The sequence below is a fragment of the Choristoneura fumiferana genome, chromosome Z, assembly GCF_025370935.1.
Source record: "Choristoneura fumiferana chromosome Z, NRCan_CFum_1, whole genome shotgun sequence".
NCBI classification, from domain to species: domain Eukaryota; kingdom Metazoa; phylum Arthropoda; class Insecta; order Lepidoptera; family Tortricidae; genus Choristoneura; species Choristoneura fumiferana.
The window spans coordinates 44,837,794-44,854,711 of record NC_133472.1 but is presented as its reverse complement, the minus strand read 5'-3'; the positions used below and the strand labels follow the sequence as shown (position 1 = coordinate 44,854,711).

The window sequence follows — 16,918 nt, the reverse complement described above, 5'->3', positions numbered from 1 at the left end:
TCAACTCACAAACCAAAACAGTTTTCATACCTTCCCCCCGTGCAGGTCTTCGTAGAACAGAACGAAATTATGTTTACAACGAAACAACACAACAAAATGCTCCTCTAAATGACGAAGTTTCCTTTTAATATTTAGATATATACATTTCACACGTACATTCAGGGCAAAATAATTCTTGAACCTCTCGCCAGTTAACAAAATTGGCGACGCACTGGTCATAATTCCTATAACCACACCTGGAGCAAATGTTGTTGACGGGTCAACCATTCTTCGTTTAAATCAATTAAATCAATAACGGCATAAACGCTTACACTGTAAAAAAGCAGAAAATTCTATAAAAAGTGTTCTGTATTTTTTCTACTTGTAGGGAAAATCATCTTTTTCGTGGTCTTTAATCAGTTTTCGTGGCCCATAGGACCACGAAAATGATGACCACGAAATTGAAAAGCTCTTACTTTCGCGGCTCTGCAGTAAATATCCTATAGGTTTGAAGCAAATGAAATCTATATTGAATAACTTAACTGCAAATGACACAGCACCAGTAAAACATTAATATTTATTTACCCAATACTTACCAAGTCGCAACTGTAACGAAAATGACGCTCGATCTTTGACGCATAAATCTAACTGAACCTTTATTACATTAATTATAGATAAATAATTATGACTTGCGATACACATTATACGTTATATTGACGCAGTCTCTTATTTCAAAGTTGCTTATAGTTAAAAAAGGATTTACAGGAGGTTTTACCTCTTTTTTTTGTTAAAATATACTTAATAAGTGTGCTACGAAAATGATGGTGTATTTTGGAACAACGGGAAATGTAGAAAAAAATAGTCTTATCTGGGACCTAAACTTTTTATGTTGCATCTATCGGTATATATCATGTTATGAACATAACCAAGTGTTAAACATCAAGTTTTTCTATATCGTTGTATTTTTTTACAATACTACAAAAGTTAATTAAATAATCTGAACCTGACGTAACTATTTTGTCAGTTAATTTAATTTATTGTGGAACAAAAGATTAAAATAGAATAAAATGTATTTCCACAAGTTTTCAGTGAAATATCCTAAGCAACTTAAAAACAAAGACATATTTCTAATTTTTAACTGCAAAATAGAGCAGAAAATTGAACCTCTGAAATAATAACCCCATTACATTGTTTAGATTTTTTTTAATTGCATCACCAAAGAGGTAACACATTAAGTATTTTTGCTATAAAATTAGTCTGCAAGTGTAAAAAAATCTAGTGTTAGGTTGCTCAATCTGACGGTCTTATGAAATTTGACAGATTGCGTACAAAAAATTGTTGCTACTAATCCTATCAAAAATTGTCGTAGCTGTATTTAAAAAAAAATGTGGGTTTGGTTGGCCAACCTGGCGCCCATACGAAATTTGACAGATCGCGAGTAAAAATATCTGCTTACTAAAAAGTAAGAAATTAAAAAAAAAAACAAATTGGCGGGAACCTTGCGAATTTTCCGTGGTCAAAACGTGCGAATGTAAACTTACAAAAATGGAATCATCGAGTGCTAGTGACATTTCTTTCCTATTAATTGTTTAGCATGAGTTTTTTTTGTCTACTATTCCTGTAATAGTTGAAAGAAAAGCGGATTAATTCTATTGCCCCTCGTGCTTTTTAAAGCCCTCGCTCACATTCGGGCTCCAAATTGGCACTCGGTGCAATAATAAATAACTTTTTGCTTGGTGCAACAATCTACTAATATCTTTATGTAGATGGCTCGTTCGAAGTAAAAAGATTTCAAAGGTCGGAATAATCACATTCCTTGCAAAGTTGGTTTACAAAGCCATTAGACGAGATGAATTATGAAACAACTCAAGCATAATGCAATTAATCCATTGTCTTGACGTCCGCGAAGGTAATTAAAAAAAACTAACTACTTTCTATTCCTAGTGTTTGCCGTACTTGGCAACCATTGGAATACTATTATGAGAATCTTGTTGCTTTGTTAAGAAAGTTTAATGGGACATTTGTATACAATGTAGTTCAAACTGGGGCGCAGTTTTCGCTGTAGACAAAGATGCAGTGAGAAACATAAGTGTGAAATGAGAACCAAGTTCGAATATGCGTCGTTGTTGACATCGCCGACAAAAGAATGAGGGCTATCGCGTATAAATTCGCCACTAGAGGCGCTAGTGTAGCGTGAGGTCTCCGAAATGTCAAATCTCATAGTTTTTGGGTGAACTACGCGGGTTTATTTATAATTAGAATAATTTTGTGAATATTTTGCAATATCTGAAATTAATTATGGCAAATATGCGTTCCGGGGCAATGAATGTCTGTGTTTTGGGACAGTTTTGTCTTTCGGAAACCTTTGTCCTCCCTTTTTTCGAACAAAACGGGGACTATGCAACACTGTGGCATGCTCGATATTTATATGGTACGGTTTTAAAGTGTATTAAATATGATTTTAATCTAAACTTTGTTTTCACGCCCGTAATAACAGACTTTGAAAACCATACTTAAAAATCTCACGCAACAGTGCGCCACCTAGTGAGACAAAAAACGATAGCCCTCATTTAGATCTACTCTACTCGTACGTAGGTGACAAGTTCAAAATCTTGAAATTCTAAAGTGCATTTATATAACAATTTATTGTTTCTTAATACTATCGAGTTCATTAACGTCTGAGCAAAAATTTGATCAAACATATTTTGACCACGCTTCTATGCCGTTAACGATAGAGTCGTTTTCACATATTTTTGGTCACTTAGACCCGTGCAATATTTTACCTTTAGGAGACACATGTTAGCAACAAGAATAACTTAACCAACAAAAAGTTGGAAACCCCAACGTTCAATATCTCCAAAACGGCTGAACCGATTTTGATGAAACATGTCTTAGAACCATCGCTAGAAAACCTGCTTTCAAATAAAAAACACCACATTCAAACCGGTTTAACTTATAACACCCCTCTTTTTACGTCAGGGGTTAAAAATCATCATCATCATATCAGCCGTACGACGTCCACTGTTGGTTATAGGCCTCCCCCACAAGACCCCAACAAGTAAAATAGTAAATATTTATTTCGAATCATTTAGTTGGTACATAATTAATTATTCTAGTGTGTTAGTAATCTAATCTTACAGCTAGGTTAGTTCTAAAAGTATGACTGTAAGTACTAGAAGTTTTGTTAACCCTGGCTGCAATGTATAAATCATAGATCATTGGTCGTGAAATATGGGGCATTGTGCGAGTGCGCAGGTCCGGCCTCGTGACGGTATTACCACAGTAGAGAAAAGGACAGTAATCCTTGATATAACCTTTTTTTTGCGACGTGAAAATGCTTTATGCATACTTCCGTGGAAAGTTATGTGGGACTCTCTGGACTTAGCATACACACTAAAAACACATCGGCGTTTCTCCACTGCCGTTATGGGAGCGCCATGGGATCGCGGACATTCAACCATGACGCTCCCCACGCCGGCTCGAGGCACTTGTCTCACCGCCAGCGAGGAAACGATTGGCTATCGACTATTTTCTCGCTCAAGAAACGAACAAAAGATAAAAGATCCTGTGTGAGTAAAAGAGACACATATATTAATAGTTGATCGCTGGCTGTTCACACTGTCGGCGAGAACTCGCTCTTACATCTTTTGTCGCAGCGACAAGAGCTATAAAACTCGCTGAGCTATAGATACTCGCTCAGCGATGTCAGCTTGGCGGCCGCCCCGCACGAGCGAGTCGAGTGGAGCGAGTAATCGCCCGTCGCACGCGAACACTCGCTTACAGCCGAGCGACAAAACTACACTCGCTTCTCGCTGCTCGCCCACTCGTTTCTAGTTACTCGCTCTACTCGCTTCTCGCTCATCGTCGGCGGTGGGACAAGTGCCTACACAAACGCGCGATAGGGCGGCCTATTCTACTAACTGTCACATGAAATTTAAAGTAGAGAAAGGATTAGGAGAGATTTAAAGATGGACTAAGTAGTGTTAAACAAAAATGCATTTTACGTTATTTCAATAAACCACAATACGTGTTATGTGTAAAACTGTTTTATTTGGCTTCATTAATACGTATATTTGTTACCTCAAAATGAGCTACGGAGAAGTATTGCCTCTTCTGAGATGTGAGAAAAGCTTGTTGAATTTAAGAGTAAAAATAATTCGCATTCTGGTAAATAACTTCAGTAATAGTAGATTGTTGCACCAAGCAGAAAGTAATTTATTATTGTACCGAGTGCCGATTTTAAAAAGCACGAGGACAATATAAATTACTTAATGCGAGGTGCATAATGTGCTTCTCTTTCAACTATTACAGCTGGGCTACTAAGAAACTCGAAAATCGAAGTTTGTATCGTACCGTCCTGCTGATGCTTATATTATTTCATGCGATAGTGAGAGGGAAGGTAAGATACGAACTTTGATTTTCGAGTTTCATAGTAGCCCTTCAGGAATAGTAGACGAAAAAAAAAACTCATGCTAAGCATTTAACAAGACAGAAATGTCACTAGCACTCGATGATTCCATTTTTGTAAGTTTACATTCGCACTCTCAAGAAATGTCCACGGAAAATTCGCAAGGTTCTCGCCAATTTGTTTTTTTCTTAATTTCTTACTTTTTTTTGGCAGAGTTAGTAGCCAGTAGCAGATATTTTTACACGCGATCTGTCAAATTTCGGATGGGCGCCAGATTGGCCAACCAAACACACAGATTTTTTTAAATATACGGTTACTTACATTTTTGGTAGGATTGGTAGCAACAATTTTTTGTACACAATCTGTAAAATTTCATAAGACCGTCAAGTTGAGCAACCTAACACTAGATTTTCTACACTGTTCAGGCTAATTTTATAGCAAAAATACTCGTGTTACCTCTTTGGTGATGAAATAAAAAAAAAACTAAAACTAAAATGCAATAAAGGATTTTCATACATTTTTTCTGCTATAGAGCAGAAAAGTCCCGCTTTGTGCTGGGTATTTAGTGCAGTTACGATGAAATTAAAGCATAGTTGGAAGAAAATACGTTTTTATTATATATATTAGATCCGTACACCAAACAATACGGTTTAAATATCGCTGTGACATATTAAGTTACGTAATAAATGCGCGTGAGTACGAACGTAACCGCGGAGCACTCGCGACTGATGGTTGCCGAGGTATGCTGAGAATTCGTGGCGCGTAGGTATAACTCGCGTACCGGCCGTTTGTATGAAGACGGTGTACTGCTCCTTTTCTCTACTGCGGTAGTACCAAGTTTAATGCAGAAGTAATTAATTATATTACTGACAGATTCCTATTCGTAGTAACTTAATGTAGTAGACAGTAGTGGACAATGGACCTAAACGCGACTGAGTTTCTTATCGTTTCTTCTCAGTCGGGACTACATAGTCTTTCCGAAACGAAGTAGCATAAAAATCCGATTGCTTGCAAAATTCTCCCTTAGCATCCAAAGTCCGAGGGCGGCTCAGTAGGAGCACCCTTTGGCATGCTAAGCTACCCTACCACTTGAGCAGCCCGTCTGGCAGCTCGCCCTCTCTCCAGTAAGCTGTAAAATCCATCTGTGCCCTTAGTTAAAATCTCAATTTGTATGGAAACACGAACATCGCAAAAGTTCCGCTAGAGGCGCTGTTCGATACAAATTGAGACGGTCCGTTCGAGAAAACCTGTGGTCTCCCGAGCGGAGGGTGGGTTCGAGCCCACCCTCGCATCCCTGAGTTTTTGGAATTTATGTGGGGTCAGCCTCAAAAGTAGCTGCATACTTTTATTCTTTATTGTTTCACAGCAACGTACTTACTCGTAGACCATACAAATTTGACAAATGTGTTAAAACGACAGAGTAAAAAAGAGTGTCGAACACGCCAAAAATGGGGTTCCGTAGCCATTACGAAAAAGTAATAGTTTATTTTTAATATTTTTGCGTAAAGTTGAATATTTTTAAGGAGTGATGGCGGGTGCGTCTGAAGTGCAATATTTTGCTGAGAGGAGGCCTGTTTATAAATGATGATGATGATGATTTCCCAAACAGGTTTTAAAAGACCTATCCTAAAACTATATCCCACACTACAGGGTTAGTCGAGAAAAAAAATCATCCCCGCTTTACGTCTATAGGTAGGTACAGTCGAGTTCATAAACTCATGAGCCAAAATTTGATCATATTTTCACTCGGCGTGACTGATATGTATTCATGTCAAAGTACAACTTTCTACCAAGTCTCCGAGCTTAGTCACGGAGGCGCGGACAGACAGACGGACAGACATGTGCTGGTCTCTTTTTCTGGTTTTTCTGTGCAAACGAAAACCGATCGTTTGTTTCAAGTTGTTCACATTAGCAAATTAGTTTGATTCATGGTCCATTCGCACAAACTGATTAATGTAGGTACAGTCAAGGTCAAAAGTAATTATGTTTACCTACACTTAACTACCTTGTCACTGTCACTTCAAATTGAGAGAAGCGAAACAGAGACAAAACCGTGGTGGCCTAGTGGTTTGACCCATCGCCTCTCAAGCAGAGCGTCGTGGGTTCAAACCTCGGCTCGCACCCCTGAGTTTTTCGAAATTAATGTGCGGAATTACATTTGAAATTTACCACGAGCTTTGCGGTGAAGGAACACATCGTGAGGAAACCTGTGAAGCAATTCAACGGTGCGTGTGAAGTTCCCAATCCGCACTGGGCCCGCGTGGGAACTATGGCCCAAGCTCTCTTGTTCTGAGAGGAGGCATGTGCCCAGCAGTGGGACATGTATAGGCTGGGATGGAAACAGAGACAAGACGCTAAAGTGTAAAGCTACGAAGCAACGGCTACGTTATCAACCGGTGTGCCGCGACCGCGAAGTGTATTGTGCATTACAATCATGAATAAATAGCTATTTTAATGAGAAAATAAGTAGTAAGAAAACAACTGACGCTCGGCGTGTGCGATTAATAAGCCTCCGCTGTCCTTATGTTATGCATTTCATGGGCACACTGTATAGAACCCTCTACGCCCCAGTCCGACTCGCACTTGGCTATTTTTAATGGTGCGCCGTGAAATTTTGATAAACGAAAAGTGTGCAGGTTGAAAACGCCTGGGCTAACCGACAGCGTCTTTTCCAACCTCAATATTGGCGGGAACATCGGTAGTTGCAAGATAGTATGGTCAAAACCTGTATTTGTTTGTAGAACAACCTGCCGCATGACATTAAGGCTCTCCGGGGAAATAGTTTTAAGAATAAGTTGACGAGTTGGCTTCTCGACAGATGTTTTTATACCGTTAAGAGATATTTGTAGAAAAAAAAAATTGGTATTGTTTTGTATTATTTGAAATTTATTATTGAACTTATGGATTTATTTATTTTGATTATTTTTATGATTTTTGATCTATTTTAATTTGATATTTGACATAGGAAATTTGTAATTGTAATAAAATAATTATACGCCTCTCAACAGAATATTTGCACGCCTGCATGTAGGCTGAATACACTGAAATAAAAATATACAATGTAAGACCTTCCTCTACTGTATTCTGGCAAATAAATACTTTTGACTTTGACTTTGACTTTGAAAAAAATCAAAAATAAATATTTTTTTGGTATCAACTAATGTTACACATTATTTATGTTTGGCAATTTTGGGTTGAGTTTGGTTTTTTGAGCTTCTGTAAGTGGCCACGTTTGCTGGACATATCGGTCGAATGAACCCAGAGCGTTGGGCCAAAATTGTTACGGAATGGGTCCCTAGTGACGGATACCGTAATAGAGGCAGACCGAAGAGGAGATGGAGGGACAGTAGATGCCTATAATGTGGGATGGCGGGAGCTCGCCTTTGATAGGCAGGAGTGGAGCAAGAGAGGAGAGGCCTTTGCCCAGCAGTGGGACACAAAAATAGGCTAATAAAAAAAAATAAAAAATTTTGGGTTATTTCGTATAATCCCGGGATTTTCATTGTAACCAGATTGAATAGTTTACGCGTGCGAAACCGCGGGTAAACACTATTTATCTATTATATTAGACTTAGGGGCTGTTTGCACCATCCATTGATTAGCGTTAACCGACGGTTAAATGTGATGCCGTCTCCGTCTCTCTTCTTCTTCTTCTTCAGCGTGTTTTCGCCCACCGTTGGGCATACGCCTCTCCAGCCTTTCTCCACCCGGATCGACTGTCCATCTCTCTCTTCCAGACCGGTCCTGTTGTCTCCACAATGTCATTGGACCATCGAGCAGGCGGTCTGCCCACATTTCTTTTCCCTAGCCGGGTCTCCACTCCAGAACGCGCTTGCTCCACCGTTCGTCGTGTCGTCGGCACACGTGGCCAGCCCAGGCCCATTTGCGGTCCGTCTCCGTCTACTCGAACAAAACAAATAGAGACGGCATCACACCTAACCGCCAGTTAACACTAATCAATGGATGGTGAAACAGCCCCATACTTAGGCAATTTTCCGCCGGATGCTTTAAAATGCAAGTGGAGAATTGAAGAAAAACTGCGGACCGTAATCATATAAGTGTGTCGCAGTGCATTGTTAGTGCACTCTGGCCTCTATTTCCATAGGCGTATTTAAGTAGACGGGGGGCCGGGGGGGCCGCGCCCACCCAAAGATGTTAAGGCTACTGATTTGAAGTTCTATAATACTGATATCTTCACACAAAAATCCAGCCCCATCAAGCTTCGTAGTCAGGTTCTCTAACCACCAGGCAATATGAAATTCCGGGATTTTACAAAATTCCCCTGGGAAGTCCAAGTTTGTATCGTGGTCTTCATTAAGGTTGTGTTAAGAACAACTGTCCAAAATTTCAAGACTCTAAACCCAGCGGTCAAAATTTTAAGTTTTTATCCCTATCAAGTGGGAATATCGAGATAAAAAGTAGCCTATGTGTTATTTTTTCCAACATACCAAATTTTATGACTCTAAGCCCAGCGGTTGCAAGATTGCCACCTATCTACATACCAAATTTCAGCACGCAGTATTGCACGCACCTCACACACGCACGCATGCACGCACGCACACACAGTATTACAGCTGTCTCTTGGTACGAGGGCGTTTAAATATTTTTTGATATTTATTTGAAATCTCTTAGATAAATATTTTTCAATGTGCTGTCCATTTTAGTATTTTATTGCATACATTGAAAATTATATTTAATCTGTATGAAAAATAATGAAATTGACAGTGGTCATAATTTTTAAAATGTAGCAGAACAATAGTAGAATCGAACCTTGGATCTAAATCCCCATGGTCATAGACACCCCGTATAATTAAAGTCATTTTAAGGAAACAAACAGTTAATTACAAAAACACATATTAATTTTATGCCTGAGCGTCCGAATGTAGATCGAGCTTAAAATTGATTTAAACAAAAACACAATATATACGTTGTTTATTTTCATTTTAGTTGGCATTGCTTTTATTATTTTGATTGAATAAAGATTATATGTTTTATTGATTTATTTTAATTGAAGATTTCTTAATGGAAGTATTAAATAAATATTCAAGAATGCACTTAATTTAGTTTCATTTAGTGTTCTGAACAGTTCTGAACGAGCAATCGTTCGTTCTTGCGGAAGATGAAAACACTATTGATGATCGGCTGGACTGCAGGGCTACTACGAAACTCGAAACTCGAAGTTCGTATCGTACCGTCTCTCTCGCTCTCGTATTAAACAGTATATGTGTCAGAGGGACCGCACGACACGAACTTCGAGTTTCGAGTTTCGTAGTAGCCCTGCAGGACTCGGCGAACGATCGCTCACTCATTCATTCAGTGAAAACGACATCACAGGCGAACGAGCAGATGTTCAGTCAGTGTATTGGCTCGGCGTTGCATCAGCCAAATATGTGGTCTACCACCCTAAACTTCAAATTCAAATCATTTATTGAATAAATAGGCCGCAATGGGCACTTTTAAACTACCAGCGCTTTCGGAAAGACCATCATTGCCAAGAAGAATGCGCCGCAAGAAACTTGGCAGAATAAAAATAAAATAATTAGAAATAAAATACTTAAAAACAACGGTATATAATTAAGGGGGTTGCTCTTCCATACAAACCTTCGGACAACGCGCAAAGCTGCCACAGACATGATTTCTTAGAGGATTTTTTGAGAATAGTAAATTATGGATATGCTCCTCTAACAAAATCCAAAAAAAAAGTAACTTTATTGCAACAAAAGTGCAGCGTGATGCAGTAAATTTTGATGCATTTTACCATTGTACATATGAGTACAACTGACAGTGTTCGCAGCGAGCATGTAGTGACATCTTATAATTGGGTGCGTGAGTCAGTGTCACAAAAACAAACTATTGTAAATAGGTATCGACTATCTCGTGTGGTCACGTGACCATCACCTTTGGCTCAGATAATACGACAACTAAATGAAGAAAGCATGAGATCACTGAGAGATCAAGTTCAAGTCTTGAGTCTAGTATTTACTTTTTTTGTTTTTAAATCTGTTATTATCGGAAGTTGAAACGCCTAAACTATTATTATCTGATTAATGCAAGGACACAAACTGTAAGTAAGACGAAAAATAGGTAAGTAAGTTACTTTTAAAATTGACATTTAAAATAATAATTATTTAAGTAACAGACCCAGTCCTCGGCAAAAATTATAACTTTGCATACTTTACATACATTATAATGCGGTGCTTCGATCTAGGACAAGTGGTTTTAAATTCAACTTACAAATTCTGTACATATATTAGTTATTTACTCTTACGTAGACAGTAGCGCCACTAAATTATATAAAGCATATTTATTCTCGCAATAAAAGATGCTAGGTGTAATCACTAAACTAATTAGTTAAAAAATAAGGTCTACATTCAACATACATTGCATCTGTATGTATGAATATCAAGTTTTACAGTGAGGCTCAAATAAATTCCTACATATGTAGGAATGTCTGTGGCACCGTAGCTCTTAAACGGGTGAACCGATTTGAATGCGGTATTTTTAGCTGTATTTCTAGCGATGGTTCTTAGACATGTTTTACCAAAATCGGTTTGCCGTTTGTGAGATATTGAACTTTTTTTTTGTTTGAATAATTAACATAAGAATGTGAGTGAACACAAAACACTCTTTCTTCTCTGTTTTCTCATTAACATGCAGAGTCTTATTGTTTTAAATTTTGAATGAGTATAGTGTTAAGATGGCAATGTGATGTCTGATTTTTTGTGCCAAAATCGTTCATCTTTTGATTTGCGTCCGCGCCATTTAGATTGTACCAGGATTAACATACAATTGTTTCATTTTCGCATACAATGAGGATTGTCACTGATATGGCGGACGGATAATAGGTATGGATACTATACGGTATATCAATAGATTTTATAAAAAGTGTAAAAAAACCGATTTCATAAAAAAATCTTGTATTTACACCCACTGGATCGAATCAATAACACATTTATCTATAATTTGTGTCATTTAACTAGACGTCTAATCACTTTTTTCACCAAAATTCACTTGATTTCAATATTTAATTTACATTTAAAATATCTTCGACAAAATCTGACGTTATTTGTTGACTGAAACTGTGTATAATCTGTAGTAGCACATAGTAGCGTAGAGAAGGTGGAAAATTTGATATTTTAAAATGTCTATTAATGCTCGATTGATTAAGCGATTTTTATTTACTTACCATAAAATTAATAAATAGTTACTGCTTTTATAAGTGAACAAACAGTCTTTGGAATTAAAGCAAGTATTGTAAATAAAACAGACAAAATAATTCGATCTATTCAATTAATAAGTTAAAAGATTTACTGAACAGATTAATTATTTTGCAATAGGTTCTAGGTTTTCACGTCACTAAATGTCTATGGTCGGGTTAATGGCGTCTTTGTTTACACTTTTCATAAATTGTATTGAAATACAAATATAGTTATACTCATAGGTACCATCAGCCAAATAAGTGGTCTATCAATTTTTAAACAAGTTCCTATCAAATAAATATGTCGCTAAAGTCGAACTTTCAAGTTGACAGACACGGCTATTGGCATTGTTTTATGACGTGCAAACGATTATCAACTTTAGGGTGGTAGTGGTAGACCACATATCTGGCTGATGTACCTACTGTCGAACCAATAGAATCGTGGCCCACTGAGGAACCCTTTCTTAGGAAAAGTCATAGTGACATCGCATTGCTTGACAAGAGAATGCATTATGATGTTAACTGTGAAAACGTTCTATCTACGGTGGGTCTAAAATAAAATGGTACGTCTGCACATTGCACTAACTTATTCTTCTACTATAAACGCCAAAATTACAACTCCAGCACTTTAAAGATACAGCCAATTGAAGAACTTTGTCGCAATAAGCCAATGTCGCGGCGGATGTCACTGCTAAACGAACTGTTATTTGTATAACATTATAACAAGATAAGTAGGTACATACAATGTGTGGGTGTCAAGATTGCTAAGCTGAGGTGGGACTGGGCTGGACTGCAGCCAGACCGATGGCCACGAATCGTTACCGAATGGGTTCCGAAGGATGGCCAAAGGAGCAGAGGCAGACCCAAGAGGAGATGGCGGGACGACCTGAGCGCTTTTCAGCTCGATTGGCAGGTGCATGCTCATGATAGGGAAGAGTGGCGAAAGAAAGGGGAGGACTTTGCCCAGCAGTGGGACATATTAAAGGCTACATAAAAGAAAATAACAAGATACGCGCGAAAAACCATACCTCTCCTTGCAGTCGGGTAACTTGATGATCGTAATGAAGAAGTCATATATCAATCCGATTATAAGTTCAATGATAGTGGGGTTCCTCAAGGAAGTGTCCTTGGACCGCTTTAATTTAATATTTACATAAATGAGTTACCTGACATCATTCCATATAAATCTGTTTTGTTCACAGATGATATTTCAATTATAATTACAGCAACAAACATGAAAATGACCGTGAATATGAAAATGAAATAAATAGAATAATAGATATAGTTATTAAGTGGCTAGAACAGCATAATCTAAGAATTAATTTAAATAAAACAAGTTATGTACCATTTAATATGAAGCAAGGACCTAACAACAAAATGAATTTACATTATAACCATGAAAATATTAACGAAACGGATAGTGCCACATTTCTAGGACTAAAAATAGATAAAAACTTGAATTGGGAAACTCAAATTGAACATGTGTGTTGTAAAATCAATAGATTGGCTTATGTTCTGAGTAGACTAAGGCACACTGCAACGTTAGAAGCCACTTTGGCCCTATACCATGGCTATATTAGCTCACAGTTAAGATATGGCCTCATATTATGGGGCAACTGCTCAAAATTTAACAGAGCATTCATAGCCCAAAAAAAATGTATTAGAGCAATATGTGGTCTAGCACCAGATGAAAGCTGTAAACCTATTTTTGGGAAGTTAGGTATATTGCCATTACCATGTTTATATATATTGGAAGCTTGTATCTTTGTTAAGAAGCATATGCATCTATTTAGAACGGCCAAAACTGCATTTCCTCGAAATACCAGAAATCCTGGGAGGTTTTTCATTTGCCTAAACATCGCTAGGCAAATCGTTAAGCGTTGAGTTTTGAACGATATGGCGGATGTCCTTTAGCCAATTCATGAAATGGCGCCATTTCATGATATGCCTAGGAATATCGTGATCTGGCGGATTTCACGATCGGCCGCCGACACATACGAGTATAACTAGTGGTGGTGCGAACTGTAGTCCTGACGAGTTTTAAAATGGTTGAAAAGTGTTTATTTTATCACGTTTTAACCCACATTGCTCCGCTATTCAGTCGACTAAGAGCTGGTTCCAACTTGTCGGATGTCGGGCCCGGATTACAATCGGATGGTTCAGTGGCAGAACATTTTATATGAAGCTATTCACACTTGCTCGACACCGATTTTGTGTCGGCGCCGACTAGAAATATCGGGTGTTTTGCCAGCCCTCTACGTCCGGAAAAAATCGTGTTGGGTCACGCTCGCGTATGAGTTAGAGCGTTTTTAGATTATCCGATCCGATATCGGTATCGGGCAAGTAAAATGTATGAAGTATGATCCGATATCGGATCAGATAGGTAATCTGAAAAACAGGTAGGTACATATTTTATTCATTTTACTTGCCCGACACCGATATCGGATCGGATAATCTGACAACTCTCTAAGTATGACGCTATTCATATTGGTCAGATATCGGGACCGACAGTTGGACAAGTGGGAACCAGCTCTTAGAAGTTTGATTTTTTATTACTTCAGGGGTAATTTCATTTGCCATAATTTCACTTGCCATACCAACGTTTGCCATAAAATTTATACAGAACCGGGCTATTTTCAGGAATCTAGCAGACCTGAGCATTTAATACTAATTAAAGCTTAATAAAACACTTACAATAGGTTGATTATATAACTGAAAACCAGAAAGTACTTTGCTCTGAATCGGTTACAATGTGCCCTCTCATGCTGAGACGAGGCCTGTGCCCAGCAGTGGGACGTATATAGGCTGGGATGATGATGGTGATTACAGTATGTTTTAAATTGGTTTTAAATCAGGTTTTGTCTGAGTTTTTAATATGTCAAGTTCAAAAGTTACAAAGACAACATAATGCGCCTATCAAATGTCTTAGCGAGGTAGCATAATAGTAAGATAATTTAATACAGGCCGTTTTGCTGTCAGTTTGATTTTCTGATTTTCTTCTAAAAACGGCGAAGCACAACCTCAAGCACAACCTGACAAAAATAATAGGTAGGTGGGCGTTTTAAAAAAAAAATGTACCCTTTCTTTTTTTTGTAATTTTGGAAATAATATGGTTTGGAATCATGAGCATAATCGGGTCCGATCGTTTAAAAAAATGTCCCCATTTTTTCATACAAAATTTTATGAGTCAGTTTTGTCATACTCATACTGATGTATGAAAAAAACGTCGCTAAACTGTAATTTTTTTGGGGACATTTTTTGTACTATCGGAATCGATTGTGCTCTTTATTCTGTGTAGGAAAAACTAAATATTTATTCCAAAATTTCTAAAAAAAAGAAAGGGCACACTTTATTTTTAAAACGCCTAGGTACAGTCACCATCACCAATACTGACACAACAAGCGTGCATATCTGATACGACTTTATTTCTAGGGCCGGAAGGTTGTGTCAGATATTTTTGCACGCTCCGCTTTGGCAGATTTTAATGCTGGTGACTGTACTTATGAGTGCAGAGTAAGAAATCAAGTAGAATTACTGACTCAGCAGAACATACAATATTTTTTTGAAATTAATAAGTTATTAGAAAATAAATACAATAAACTAACATAACCTCCTACGACCCAAGTAAATTTTTCGTTTTATAGACATGAAACTTTGTTATTTATCATCGTGACTATGACTAGTCACATTTGAATACATTTTTTACCGTACAACGGCAAAACCTACTAGACACTGGCAAATTTGTCCTCCAATGGACAGAGCCAAATTTTTCTAAAAAAACAAAGTACAACCTAAAGGACGTTGAGCTACAACCGAAAGGAGGTGTACAATTATTTAATTAACAACTTGTAGATAAGTACAGGTAGTCATTCAAACGCATCATCATTCAGAATCACGCGTCTTCGTATACATAGAGTTACAAGTGGAGCAAACAGCAGCACGTTTAAAGTTATTAAACATCCACATATATAAAATGTACTATTGTTGCGCTAGCTCACAGAAGGTTGGCTATAATAAACACGGAGGGCGCGGTAATCGCTCAGTACTAACTGCGCGGTCGTTCTGTCAACGCGTGCTCCAAAGTTGCGTGTTTACTTAATGACAGTTCACATAATCACAACAATTCCGTAGCCGCCCGCGCGTCTTTTCCTTATCATTCGCTCTTAAACTCATTTTGACATTCGCTGTTTCGAAGCCAGTTCTTTTTCTAAGTTACTAGACCTGTATAGTTTGTGCGCTTATCTTACATCTGTAGTGAAATGCCGGAATACAGTGGTAAGTTTTTGACTGGTTTTTGTGTTAATTTCTTGCTTTCGGCATGGGTTGATAACGACCGTTTTTCCACCCGCTTAAATGTAATTTAAAAGGACAATTCTAGGGACGTGATATGTAACTCTGTTATTTATAGCAGTTGTTTGTGGCGACAATTAGCGAGATTAATGTTCTTTTGTTTATACACACGTCTTGTCTTTACATGACGTTTAAATAAAAAGAACTCTAATCAACATCTCTATACTATATGGGTTATTATTTATTTAATTAAACAATGACACTCAAGAAAGAAACTACAAACTAGCTATAAATCCACATTCAGGCTCCCAAGCCACAACATTATGTCAGGTGTCAGATTGTACAGATCTCCAGGGGAGCCCGAGTATGAGTGAGTGTACAGTCACCAGCATCAGTATCTGATACGACTCTATTTCTAGGGCCGGAAGGACGTGTCAGATATTTTTGCACGCTCCGCTATGGCAGATATTAATGCTGGTGACTGTACTCGTAGAGGGCAGCGCTGTACAATGTGCTCCATAGTTTGGGTTATTATGTTATTAAATAGTATTCGTTCAATCAATGTTCATTAATAAGTTTTTGTTATAAATATAAGTATTAATACAAGTTTTTTTGCTGAATGTACTTTTTGATAACTACTTGCAATGTCATCCAAACTCCATTTCCGTACCAAATTCCAAGTCTACGCCACTGTCGCAGAGTTCTGTCCTGCGGAGACGATCCTGGCTGGACCACTACCAGATTATTGTATTGTCACTGGACTTACATACGTATAAGTATGCCAAGTAAATATTCCTTGGAGCAGTGAAGAAAAACAAAAAGTCATCTCATTAGAAAAGGTGTTTTCGTACAAATTGCCATAACCGGAAAACAAATAGGGTAACGTACTTCCGGTTGTCCTAGAAACTTGAAATTTGGTGTTACCAAACATTAAGAAAAGTCTGAAATCTTAATTTTTTATGTCTGTCTGCCAGTTACCAGAAATAACTCCACAATGTGTACATTTTGCTATTGGAGGGCTCTACCAACACTAGTTATTCGTT

At 37.8% G+C, this 16,918-nt stretch overlaps 1 protein-coding gene across 3 annotated transcripts in view; it reads left to right on the top strand.

Annotated features, from left to right (window-relative positions):
* t (C45 family peptidase tan) overlaps positions 1 to 16,918 on the top strand; it is a 93,878-nt gene that overhangs the window by 61,124 nt on the left and 15,836 nt on the right. The window contains exon 1 of one of the 3 annotated variants that reach the window (XM_074101490.1): positions 15,613 to 15,860. The exons of the other annotated variants lie outside the window; for them this stretch is intronic. Coding sequence (XP_073957591.1) covers positions 15,845 to 15,860 — 16 coding nt within the window. The 5' untranslated portion in view covers positions 15,613 to 15,844. Of the gene's footprint in view, positions 1 to 15,612; positions 15,861 to 16,918 lie in introns of those variants that run through there. 3 annotated transcript variants of the gene reach the window in all.